The sequence below is a fragment of the Oryzias latipes genome, chromosome 18, assembly GCF_053564925.1.
Source record: "Oryzias latipes strain Hd-rR chromosome 18, Olatipes_Hd-rR_3.1".
NCBI classification, from domain to species: Eukaryota; Metazoa; Chordata; class Actinopteri; order Beloniformes; family Adrianichthyidae; genus Oryzias; species Oryzias latipes.
In genome coordinates, this window is record NC_136254.1 from 23,089,562 (window position 1) to 23,102,898 (window position 13,337).

The 13,337-nt window shown below is 37.9% G+C and overlaps 1 protein-coding gene across 2 annotated transcripts; it reads left to right on the forward strand.

The window, feature by feature from the left end:
- The first annotated feature begins 601 nt into the window (after positions 1 to 601).
- slc3a2a (solute carrier family 3 member 2a) lies at positions 602 to 6,712 on the forward strand. 2 transcript variants are annotated; one of them, XM_078936069.1, is made up of 11 exons: positions 602 to 786; positions 2,765 to 2,971; positions 3,075 to 3,259; positions 4,037 to 4,210; positions 4,294 to 4,382; positions 4,474 to 4,610; positions 5,249 to 5,358; positions 5,450 to 5,652; positions 5,735 to 5,779; positions 5,862 to 6,087; positions 6,162 to 6,712. In XM_078936069.1, the coding sequence occupies exons 2-11, from the start codon at positions 2,775 to 2,777 to the stop codon at positions 6,299 to 6,301; spliced, it is 1,506 nt and encodes a 501-aa protein (XP_078792195.1). In that variant the 5' UTR covers positions 602 to 786; positions 2,765 to 2,774; the 3' UTR covers positions 6,302 to 6,712. The 2 variants fall into 2 exon arrangements, with proteins under 2 accessions (XP_078792195.1, XP_004079732.1); XM_004079684.5 differs by lacking the exon at positions 602 to 786 and adding an exon at positions 1,886 to 2,035.
- Positions 6,713 to 13,337: the final 6,625 nt, after the last annotated feature.

The following is a 13,337-nucleotide window of genomic DNA, read 5'->3' on the forward strand; positions in this document are numbered from 1 at the left end:
AGTAAAGGAGCATTTTTTTCTGGAAAAAAATGCACAGCTTGCACAAAATAAAAGTCGAGTTGGTCCCTCGTGTCCTCCATGACCTTTAAATGTTGTTAAGGTGGTCTAAGCAATGTTATGCTTGGTTGACATGGCACGAGGAGAAAGTACATATACTGCAAGAGTCATGTTTCCACTTATACACATTGCTACGCTCCATATTATCATCTCACTATTTGCTTCATCTTATAAACATGTTTACGCATCGCTGTTCCTTCCTTGTTCACCGGTTGCCCTTTTGCCTCATTTCTCTGACTCCTCCTTTCTCTTTCCTTGTTTCTGCCAAATATCCAGCTGTTCGCCGCCAGTTAAACCCAGGAAAATAAATCGTAAAAATACCAGGTAGACACTGTTGCAACCTGACTGCACACACCATCAACAGGCCGTGATTGAAGGGACAACCAGATGGTGTCTGTTAAGGATTGTGTACAGTAGACAGACACGAGCCTGATTCTGTTTGCTCAAACGTGATAACAGCGCCATGTCTAAATAAAGAGCTGCCAAATGCATCTTAGGGAGGTCAACATTTGCTCTATTTTAAGCAACATGGTTGCAAGTAACCTCATTCATGCTGAGACGCTTTCTAAGGCTTGGCACGTGGCTGCAGTGGATATGCAGGAACAAGGACACAGCTTTAAAAAATGTTACAAGTTCTGCAATTATTTAACACATTTTATCAAAGCTGTGCTTCTGCAGAGCTTTGGATTTGTTGTCACGATCAGAGACTGAACAACATCAAAGCGACAGGTATGTACATGCAGAGCTGCGGTCACGTGGGAGCCGGGTAGTGGAGCGTGTTCTTGTGCTTCATCTGCTGCTGCTTACGGATGTGTTTACGTGTCATGGCAGTGAAGAAGATGTACAGGTGGGGTTAAGGACAAAATGTTGGGAGCATCAATACTGGAAGTTTACTATCTATATGTTCTAAACTTAAAATGTTCCTAATTAGAAGTATTCAGTCAGTATACTTTCTACTCTACGTACACAGTTTACCACACTTGCTATACTTATACTCAAGTATACTTAATAAATTAAAGTTCAAGTGTACTACTTTTTGCCAAGGGAGGTCCTAAAAGCTTTAGGGAATATTTTATAATATAAACCTATAAAATTACAAAAAAAAGGGCCACAGATTAGGCAACCAGAGCCAAAAATAAACCATTACAAGAACATTTGTGCTTTTCGTAGAAAATCTGCTTCAGCAGAGGATAAGAAATGCTTTACAGCATGTGCGTTGATGTTTTTTCAAACTATATCATATTTAAGTAATTTAAGCAAAAAATGCATTTTAGATTCTAGTATACTACATATTTGGAAGTTTTTTTTATTCTAAAAATTCTGGTTTAATTTTATTCTTTCAATTTTTCTAATCCTAATCAAGTTATAAAGCACACTAAATACTTAGGCTATTGTGTGTTAATCAAACCTAAATAAAGTTGATCAAGTTTGGGTTGTGAAGAGGAGAAGGATGACATTTAAGTAGTTGTTGGGATTTGATTAAATCATTCCAGAAAGCGTTCTGATAAAAGAATAAAAGCTTTTTTGTAAACTTTATTTTTGAACTAATTAGTTTTGTTGATTTAAATTGATTGGATTATCTTCAGGAAAGGTTTGCAGGATCATGTACTTTATTTTGAATTTTTTGCAGTATTGTGACTTAGAGAATTCGAAAAGAAATCCGAAAACCCTTACTTCAAAACATTTAAAGTTTATATAACCTAAAGAATAACTTTTTAATTGAACAGTGTTGGAGATTTGTTGACTTTAAGTAAAGCAAATACAGTTTCGCTGTGAAAAACCAGATAAACCTTCATGTTTCCCAATTCTTGCTTCTCGGAAAGGGAACAAAAAAGCAGGACGTGATTGGTCCGTTCTTTTGTAGGCGTGGCTTGGTATTAGGTAAAAATACATGCGCAGAGCGGCTGTCAGACAGACAGTACAGACCGAATCACACATCTATAATAAAACCTGACGGACTATTTGTTGATTACATCAGGTAAGACAGACTTTCTTTTCATTAATAAATGCTACAGAGCGATAAAAGAAAGGCGTGGAATTTTTCAAACCATAGTTTCAGCTTTATGGACTTAATACGCTGCACGTGGATCAGAGTGTGACGTAGTACCGGCTTCCCTTTGCATCACCCTTGATAAAAATGTATCTATGCGTAATGTTTTAATCCAAGTAGTTGTAATTAAAACGTTTAATTCACGTTAAAATGTAAAAAAGGTTGCGGTGACTATTTTGGCTTTGAACTTTGCTAAAAAAAGAAAAAAAGGTAGCCGGTAACTTCCGGTAAATTAAATTATTGAAACACAATGTTCAATAACATATTGTGCTTTAAGTTAGTAGTGAATTTGTCTATTATTGATTTATAAGGTACTATGATGGTTTTCATTAACCTTTGAGTGTTTAAAAGTCGTTATTTATCGCTCGAAGTTGAATTTATTTGCGTGTATGTTAAGCCGGTTGGTCTGTTGCATCAGACACAATCATGATGCACCTATGGGGAAAAACACGGAACAAAAGATTGGTTGTAGTTTATGTTTAATTTTGTACTCGTTTAATCCTAAATGTATTTTCACTTTTCGGCTAAATTTAAAACGTATCAAATTTTAGCTAACGCTTGCGCGTGCCGGCTTATTAGAAACGTTGGGGGTCGAGTAAAACCCGGGAAAAAAGTCAGTTTTTTTTTTGTTTAATTTTTTTGTATTTTTTTTTTTAGACTTAAAAAGATGAACAAAGACACAGAAATTGACATGGAGGAAGTGAAGCTGAATGAAGTGGACCCGGAGAAGCAGCCCATGACAGGCGACGGTCAGGCTGCAGGCAACGAGAAGAATGGAAGCGTCAAGCTGAAGGTCCCTGAGGATGACGTCACATTCACCGGCCTGTCCAAAGAGGAGCTGCTGAGAGTTGCTGGCACCCCAGGGTAGGAGTTTCATCCCTCCTATAACAAATGCTGAGCTCCCCTGTCTGTCTTTGCTTTATTTTAGTTTTTTATTGATTACTGACATTTTTTCACCTCCTTCCAGATGGGTGCGAACACGCTGGGTACTGCTTGTCCTGTTCTGGCTGGGCTGGGTGGGCATGCTCGCCGGCGCCATCGTGATCATTGTCCAGGCGCCTCGCTGCAAACCTATTCCTGAGATGAACTGGTGGAATGAAGGCCCTCTGTACCAGATCGATGACCTCGATGCCTTCTCTGGTGGCATGGAAGGTAAAGTATTTTTAGCTCGGATTGTACCTCGTTTATGCTGTCTTATTTTTGTCTGTGTGCTTAACAGCCAGGAAAGTCTTGTGACAAATTCCTCAGTTGTCTGCATTTCTCGACTGAGCGAGTCATGATACTAGACTGCTGACTATGCAGCACAGCGACTGACTAAAGGCCATGAATCTGTTGAAGTCAGTTCTTTCATATCTCTTATCCAGATTTTAGGTTCAGTTGAGCAACCATGTTCTGCTTTTTTTTTTAGTCCAAGAATGCTTCATTAGTTTAGATTTCTAATTATTTCTTCAAGGCTTTCCCAAACAGACTTAAAGTTTGTTGCTTTTTAACGTATGTCTTTCACGTCCAGTTGGGTTGTTGTGCTGGAAAAAGCACAGCTGGTTTCCAGCCGGTCAGGGAGGACAGAATGTTCTGTCCGTACAGTAACTTAGCAGGGAGAACTCTAGTTTCCAGCAGGCTTTGGGAAGCATTCCAAAAACCACATGTGACCTGGGATATTGTTCTCGGATGAACAAGCTTTTTGTGCCCCGGCCTCACATGGCCAGCAGAGGGTGCGGAGGAAATCATTCACACGCTCCTGCTCCGGGGTTTTTTTTAAATGTCCACTAATTAAGTGTTTAAGGTCTTTACTATATTGTACATGTGCACCGACACTGAATGTGTTCCCAAAGTACACTGTGTATCCTCAGACTCTGCTTCTGTGAACACAAAAGCTGTGAAACTCACACAGACTCAGCATTTCCTTCCTTACGTCCCTGTCTTTGCTAGGTCTAGAGGAGAAGTTGGACGGCATGACCCAGCTGAAGGTGAAAGGACTCGTTCTTGGTCCTTTACACAGTGTCCAGGAAGACGAGCCGGCTACACTGGAACTTGATAAGATCAGTCCAATCTTTGGGTCTCTAAAGCAATTGGAAGCAGTGTTGGCAAAAGCCCACAAAAAGGGTAGGTCGAGCAAACTTTAATCCCAGTTCTGCTGTTTCTATGAAGAAGTAATGCATAACTAAATTATGTCTGGATACTACTAGGCATGTCTGTGGTGCTTGACCTGACTCCAAACTACAAAGGATCTGCTCCCTGGTTTCAAAATGACGATGAGATCGTGGAGAAAGTCAAGGTGGGACCCAGTTCAGAACGGGCTTTGAGCACTCAGCAGGCGTGAAAGTTTTAGAGTTGTGGCTCATTGAGATGCTTGTCGTCTCTTCCAGTCTGCGGCAGAATACTGGCTGAATCTGGGAGTGGATGCCATCAAGCTTCGCGACCTCTCTCGTGCGTCCAACCTCACGGACTGGCCGAAACTGCGTGCTGCTGTCCAGGGCAACCGAACAGAGGACACCAAGAGCAGGTGAGTTTCCCCCCCTGTTTCATTTAAGCAGAAACATTTTCAACAGGCGTTTGAAAGAGAAGAAATGCTAGCAAAGTGAGGCAGTTTTTAGGAACGTGTCAGTTGACGGGATCTTTTTCCTTAATGATCTGATGAAAATTGTGTTATTGGCGCTTTTTGGATGATTGAGGACATATAAAGAAAAATCTTAAAACGGCAATTCTGCCTATTTCTTTATTCAAATTCTTATGAAGAAAAAAAAGAGAGAATATGCTGTTTGGAAAAGCTCACTGCTCTGCTCCATTCTGATGCATCCACTTGTATACTACTAGATCCATGTGCGTCTTCGTTTCCTCGTCTGAGCTGACATCTGGATCAGAGCTGTACGGCTGGATAGCTCCAAAATTTCTCACCATTTTTGCTGCACGGCTAATGTTAGGGCCTGTAAACTAGTGGGAGAGCGTGGAAAAACTCAGACAGGCAGAAGGGGTAATGTTGTAATCCTAATTAAAACTACTGGGAATGCTTTTAAAATGGCTCATGAGATGATCAGAGTAGGTCTTTAAAAACATCAAAGACTTTCCTCTGCCTGTAAGATCAGGGTGAGGAATCTGCAGTCATCTTGCTGTGACAACCCCTGACCTGCTTCTTTCCTGCAGGGGCCTGATAGGTGTGGTTGAAGGAGCTTCTCCCTCAGAGGTTTCTCAGCTCATCAACGCCTCTGGGGTCGATCTCGTGCTGTCAGACCTGCTCAGCAGCAGCAGCGGAGGTAAGATGGGGTTTGTTTGTGCTCACCACCTGCCATGCTTTCACAGTCTTATCTTTCAGTTTTCGAACGCTAATGTCTGTCTGATATTTAGGCGCCGAGCGCATCAGGGCCATGGATATTCTCCACCCTCAGCAGAGGAATGTGGGATGGGGTCTCGGCGCCTCGAGCAACGTTCATCTGTCGACACAAGCTAAAGCTCCGGGTCTGATTCGTCTGTATCAGCTACTTCTGTTCACTATGCCCGGAACGCCTGTGTTCACCTATGGAGATGACATCGGACTTCAGGCAGGAAATGTGAGTCCTCTTTTGGACCAGATGTTTGTTGAATTACACACAAAGCAACAGCTGAAATGTATAAATATTTTTATATTTTTAGGGTTCAGAAAAACCAAAAATGCTTTGGGACTTGGAATCGGAATCGGTGAGTGTTCACACCATCTGCCTTCCAGAGTGTTGTTTTCCCCGCCGCCGCATTATTTACGTTTTACACTTTCCATGTTCAGGCTAATGCAACAGAGCACTCTGAAGTGAGGAAGTGGTTCAAGTCCCTCAGCGACCTGCGAGGAAAGGAGCGCTCGCTTCTCCATGGCGACTACTACTCCCTGTACTCGTCCCCCTCATGCCTCGCTTTTCTGCGGCTTTGGGATCAGAGCGAGCGATACATCACTATCGTCAACTGGGGGGAGAAAGCAGAAACGCTCAAACTGTCACTGCCGCTGCCGCCTACAGGCAAGGAGAACCTCTGTGCACTTTCTTAAATCTGTTTTTTAATTGTTGTAACATAAAAAAACTTGTCTCTACAGATGGAGTCGAGTTACCAGAAACGGCTAAGGTGAAACTTTCGACGGATGAAAACCAAGAGGCCGACTCCTCCATCAGTCTGGACAAACTCACTTTAGGACCCAGGCAGGCTTTGCTCCTGCAGTTCCCCTATACCGCCTGAAGATGGCGCCAAACTACAAAAAGCAGTTTTCAGATTGGATTTTGTGATCAGAAGCTGCAACAGTTCAACTTAGTCCTTTAAAAATGAGTCACTCCTTAACACAATAGTTGGATCTAAAGAGTTAAAAATGTTTTTTGCTGTGGGTGTTCCTAGTTTGACATTTTGCTTATTTGTTGTTTTGAAAAGTTGCAAAATTTGTGTACAAACAGATTTTATGTGGTCAGTTATCTTTTTTTTTTGTTTTTAAATTTGGGCAGCATTCCACTTTTTGGGCATTCCTTTTAGACATTTTATTGTCATTTTAAGGATTTTCTTCTTTTTTTTGGGGTTCTTTTAAAATGCTTGAAGAGGAAAAAAACCAACGTGACAAACATCTTTTCAAAGAAAAATAATAAACCCGTCTGTACCGTCTCCTGTGTCCTCATGTTTTTGTGAACCATGTTCTTATCAAATCTAGCTTTGTAGATGAAGATAAAAATCAATTGTTTGTCGTTCACACCCTGTACAGGTGTGTGAAACTGTGTCACAGATGTTCAAGGAAGCGCATCTAAATTCTCCAACTTAAATTTGACGGCTTCATGGCTGCGTTTTTCTTTTTTTTTTTTTATGTTTTATTGTCACACTAACGACTTTTTACAGATCCTAAAAGTTCAAATGAGTTTCTTCAAAATATCCTATAAAGTTGCATGATTATTTGGCAAACAGAGTTCAAATAACCTTAAATATTAAGTTTTACTAGGTATTTGTATCATCTCTTTTGTGTCAAAGTTTAATATTGAGTGAAATATTTCTGCGTGCTTGAAGTTGTATGATATCACCTTATGGAAATATTGCCTGGCTCTGAATAGGAATCATAAGATTAAACCAAAGAAACTGTTATAAAGTTGTGCTTTGAGGTGGAACAAGCATTTCTACATAGACCAGGAGGATCATCGACTCGTCTCAGAGTTGCATCAAAAACAGTCTGGGTTTGCTCTTCATCACCACAAGTTCTTTGAAAAAACTGTTAAAACTTTCAAACCTGAACATGTTCAGGAGCAGATCTTAAACAGAACGTTTGTCAATCATCTCAGAAAAACTTTATCAGCCCGGGTCACGGCTTACATCAGGCAGCTTGATACAAGACGGCACCATTTATGAACTGGAGGTTCGTTTACGACATGCTCTTTAAAAAATAAAATTCAATCAACTTATAGGATATGAATTGCAAAATATTAAGCCTAAGAAACATTCCAATTAACATTCTGGCAATTGAAAATTTACATCTGATACACTTTTTTAAATTAAAAGCAATAGAAATAAATGAATGAAATAAAGACCAAAACGATTTGCTCACAGCACACATTTGAAGTAATTTAGGTGGTTATGGTATGCAACATTTAAAATCAGTTTTTAATAATTTGAACAATTCAGATTTAAAAAGTACTTAATACTTGTTTTAGTTTCAAAAGTTTTGTGGATAAATGTTTGCTAAAGGTTCGTTTGACATTGATTTTCTGTACACATTTGCAAACAGAGAAAATATTCCTTACTTTTTTGTGAATAGTTAAATTAAAAATACATTTGGTAATATCTTAAAGTTGCCATTGGCCAACAGGAGATACATTCCTGGTGGTAACTTTGTACTTAGATGTAATTTTGTGATTCTGGATACAAAAAGTATTCATAAAAGAGAAAAGTTAGATGTAACGATGTTACTTAAAAGTACAAATACTACTAATATCTGTTTAAAGTCCTGCAAACCTTTCCGATTGTATACCTTTTGGTCCTACTTGAAAGCATTTTTACAACACACCACAAAGTCTTATTTTGAAAAATGAACAATATTGTTAAAAAGCTGTTGATATTTAATGCTTTACGGGGATTTTATATTGGTATAAAATAACTAGACCTAACGACTAAATATTAAAATCTAAATCTAATTCTCATTATAAAAGCTTAGGTTGAAACCTATACTCATCTGCCAAAAATGTCAAACAGGTGGGACTTCAGTCAGCGGAGTTTCGGGGTCTGATACAATTCAGCGCCGCCGTGTTGCTGTGGTATCACAGGGGAGGTTTGAAAGTGACGGTACCGGGAATCCAGGTCTGCCTGAGCACTTCAGAACGCACCCCACGCCGCTGTGAAACCAAACCGCCGCCGTGCACACTCATGCCTGACTCTCAGTTTGACTGGATTACATACACTTGAACATTCTACATCACACTGACATGAAGAGACATGACCTTTTATCAGCTTTCATGGAACACGGCAGAAAATGAAATCACAAAACAAACCAGTGTGGTTCAGAGCTGTCATTATTCTAATGATGCAGCACCGTGTTCCCACAGTGACTAAATACTAGTAATGGCAAAATAGGAGAGATCCACAATCAAAATTTGGCCAACATCATCTTCAGGACGAAACTACTTCAATATTTTAAAAAGTACATCTGAAACCTTGTACATTTCTGACAATTTTAGATTTTACCAGTAGATATTTCAGCAGCTTTTACACTGAACTTTTACATTTTCCACTATTTCTATTTATTTCCAGTGCCATCAGGAATCTTCAGTCGGGGGATACTGAAGTGCAGATCAGAATGCACCTTCGCCAAAAATAGGTTTTCTGTCCCAAGCTGGAAGACCCTCCCAGTGGTGAGCCATCGCAGTCTTTTCTCAGGTTTCAACAAATTAAAGAATGGCTGAGTAAACTGTTAGCGCTAATGGTATTTATTGGTAGAATAAAGGTATATAGGAAGATATTTTAGGTATAACCAGCACGACCACAAGTAGCTAAATATAGCAGTCCATCAGGGCTACATTTAAGCCCAATGTGTCAAAGAATTGACAGAAAATTCCAATTTTATAACTAAGACGTTTTTTAAAGGACCTACAAAATCTACCTTTTAAGCTTTTAAGTGTATTATAATGTTGATTCCTCACAAAAAAACAACCCTAAAACTGTATTTGGATGCATTCACACCAGCCCTTCCCAACCCAGGAAAACGAGCGGGTTCTCCCATGCAGTGAGCAAAATGCAGTGCCTCAGGGATCGAGTCGTCTTACTTCCAGGTAGGAAAATGAACTGCTAGAATTATTTCATCAAAAAAATAGTTTTTTAGTGTGCCAAAGGTTATAAATTATATATATCGATATAGTTTACTCTGAAAGGCTTAAGAAAAGCACGATAAATGCCTAGTGCTGGAATGTCTTCTGAACCTTTGAAATTCTTTTTTTTGTGTGTGATATATTCAGCATTTCCAATATTGTAACAACACAATGGATGATGTGGTTTCAAAAAGATCAATCCAAAACATTAATGTTCTTCACTTTATTTTCATTCTATACTATCTTTAGAAATAGAACCAAGTTATATATAAAATTATCAATACAGCACATTAAGCTGTAACACACAACCAAAAAAAAAAACTTCCTGACAACAGGTTGTGGTATGTAAACATATAATAGATGTAATCTGTGTTTGGAGTACCATATCAAAAATGTAATGTATTGCAGTAACACTTTGCAGTCGTGTTGGACATCTGTGAAAACTCACAGGTTTTGTAACTCTATCTGTTTAGTTTTTTTAATGTAATCTTTAAGAATATATTCTTATGAAATGTTCATTAATTATCAGTTACAAAAAATACCATAAAACTAAATCTTTTTTCTGCATATTGTCAACCACTTAAGGCTTTTTTTTTAGCTTAAATATATAACCTTAATTTTCACGTTAGGCTTCACAAAATCATTTTTTTGCCGTTTCTCCTAATAATTGTTCTCTGACTTGTTCCATAACTTGTCAGTCCAGTTGTTGTAGCTAAAGTAACTTTAATCTGCATTTTTCTAATGTAGCCCTTAGGACACTAGTCTCTGGTTCTCCTTTGGTGTCTGTTGGGTTTTCTCATTTTTAAAAGAAAAGATGAGTACGTCCTCTAATTGTTTGTCACTTTTTCTTTACTAAAAAATACCAACTTTTATACATATTGTTAGCTGTCATATCACCACCCATGAAATACATTTGTCTCTTTACGTTATGATCTTCTTTCAACTGGCTTAACAAGAAAAGTAACTCACAGGAGTCATGCCCCGCTTTACAATTCTGAGGGAATAATAATAATGTAAATGATTGAAAAGATAAGTAAAAAAAAAAACATTTTTTCATAACCTCAACTAGTAATTTGTGTTGTTTTACATTTTGGAAGTAACTTGCACAGCACTGCATTTAATTGGTTGAATGCTGTAAAGCATTCAACCCTTTGTTTTCCTGTTTCTCTTTATTGGTTGAATGCTATAAAGCATTCAACCCTTTGTTTTCCTGTTTCTCTTTATTTATTCTTTACGCCTATCTTCCGCCGTTTTTCGCCGCTTAACTCGTTCTACAATTTTTAACCGATTTTAACCATTCAACTTTTAAAATGTTCAGCTCTTTCTGCTTATTTGTGCTATGACTTTTGGTTTTTCAAATCCTTTTACTTTTTAAGATATTCCAGGTTTTCCGGGAATTTTTGCTCCATTGAAATACATGGAGAATTTTTCGTGCAGAAGTTCACAGCTAAACTCCTTCTACAATTTTTCACCTATTTTAACTGTTCGACTATGAAAATGTGCAGCTCTTTCATCTTATTCCAGCTATGACATTTTGGTCCTTCAAATCCCTGAACTTTTCCATTTATTCCCGGATATTCCTGAATTTTCCAATCTTTTTGCTCCATTGGCCACACCTTTGCTTCTTTAAACAATTGTAACTTTAACATTCTTTTGGCTAGGGACACCGTTCAAATATTGAAATGTTCACAAGGTTTTGGACTTCAACATAAGGTTCAAAATTATTATGGGATGGTTACACCACCTACAGTTTGGCGGCCATTTTGTGCCAAAATGTGAGGCAATTTTAAACTTCTTCAAACTTTCACCTATTTTTACCATTCTACTATTACAATGTTCAACCCTTTCATCTTATTCCTTTCAGCTATGACTTTTGGTCCTTCAAATCCTTGAACTTTTCCAGATATTCCCGGATATTCCCAGATTTTCCAATCTTTTTGCTCCATTGGCCACACCTTTGCTTCTTTAAACAATTGTAACTTTAACATTCTTTTGGCTAGAGACACCGTTCAAATATTGAAATGTTCACAAGGTTTTGGACTTCAACATAACGTTCAAAATTATTATGGGATGGCAACACCACCTACAGTTTGGCGGCCATTTTGTGCCAAAATGTGAGGCAATTTTAAACTTCTTCAAACTTTCACGTAGTTTAATCCTTCTACTATTACAATGTTCAACCCTTTCAGCTTATTCCTTTCAGCTACGACTTTTAGTCTTTCAAATCTTTGAACTTTTCAAGATATTCCAAGATTTTCCAGGATTTTTGCTCCATTAAAATGCATAGGGAATTCTTGTGCTTAACTTCTTTTACAGGTTTTTACTTTTTTTAACCATTTTACTTTTAAAATGTTGATCTCTTTCAGCTCAGTTCAGCCATTTATTTTACACATTAAGCTTTCTTTCAGCAATACAGCATTCAACCCTGCATTTTCTTCTGGAAATGCAGCTCCTTCTAGTTGGTTGAATGCTGTAAAGCATTCAACCCTTTGTTTTCCTGTTTCTCTTTATTTATTGGTTGAATGCTGTAAAGCATTCAACCCTTTGTTTTCCTGTTTCTCTTTATTTATTATTATTCCTTACACCTATCTTCCGCCGTTTTTCGCCGCTTAACTCCTTCTACAATTTTTAACCGATTGTAACCATTCAACTTTTAAAATTTTCAGATCTTTCTGCTTATTTGTGCTATGACTTTTGGTTTTTCAAATCCTTTTACTTTTTAAGATATTCCAGGTTTTCCGGGAATTTTTGCTCCATTGAAATACATGGAGAATTTTTCGTGCAGAAGTTCACTGTTAAACTCCTTCTACAATTTTTCACCTATTTTAACCGTTCGACTATGAAAATGTTCAGCTCTTTCATCTTATTCTAGCTATGACATTTTGGTTCTTCAAATCCCTGAACTTTTCCATTTATTCCCGGATATTCCTGAATTTTCCAATGTTTTTGCTCCATTGGCCACACCTTTGCTTCTTTAAACAATTGTAACTTTAACATTCTTTTGGCTAGAGACACCGTTCAAATATTGAAATGTTCACAAGGTTTTGGACTTTAACATAAGGTTCAAAATTATTATGGGATGGCAACACCACCTACAGTTTGGCGGCCATTTTGTGCCAAAATGTGAGGCAATTTTAAACTTCTTCAAACTTTCACCTATTTTTACCATTCTACTATTACAATGTTCAACCCTTTCATCTTATTCCTTTCAGCTATGACTTTTGGTCCTTCAAATCCCTGAACTTTTCCATTTATTCCCGGATATTCCTGAATTTTCCAATGTTTTTGCTCCATTGGCCACACCTTTGCTTCTTTAAACAATTGTAACTTTAACATTCTTTTGGCTAGAGACACCGTTCAAATATTGAAATGTTCACAAGGTTTTGGACTTTAACATAAGGTTCAAAATTATTATGGGATGGCAACACCACCTACAGTTTGGCGGCCATTTTGTGCCAAAATGTGAGGCAATTTTAAACTTCTTCAAACTTTCACCTATTTTTACCATTCTACTATTACAATGTTCAACCCTTTCATCTTATTCCTTTCAGCTATGACTTTTGGTCCTTCAAATCCTTGAACTTTTCCAGATATTCCCGGATATTCCCAGATTTTCCAATCTTTTTGCTCCATTGGCCACACCTTTGCTTCTTTAAACAATTGTAACTTTAACATTCTTTTGGCTAGAGACACCGTTCAAATATTGAAATGTTCACAAGGTTTTGGACTTCAACTTAAGGCTCAAAATTGTTATGGGATGGCAACACCACCTACAGTTTGGCGGCCATTTTGTGCCAAAATGTGAGGCAATTTTAAACTTCTTCAAACTTTCACCTATTTTTACCATTCTACTATTACAATGTTCAACCCTTTCATCTTATTCCTTTCAGCTACGACTTTTAGTCTTTCAAATCTTTGAACTTTTCAAGATATTCCAAGATATTCCA

Bases quoted from the DNA above. Each gene is read 5' to 3' on its own strand.
- slc3a2a (XM_078936069.1), top strand. From the start codon at position 2,775: ATGAACAAAGACACAGAAATTGACATGGAGGAAGTGAAGCTGAATGAA. The intron at 5,359-5,449 runs GTAAGATGGGGT...TCTGATATTTAG, and splicing joins GCTCAGCAGCAGCAGCGGAG to GCGCCGAGCGCATCAGGGCC. The intron at 6,088-6,161 runs GCAAGGAGAACC...TTGTCTCTACAG, and splicing joins ACTGCCGCTGCCGCCTACAG to ATGGAGTCGAGTTACCAGAA.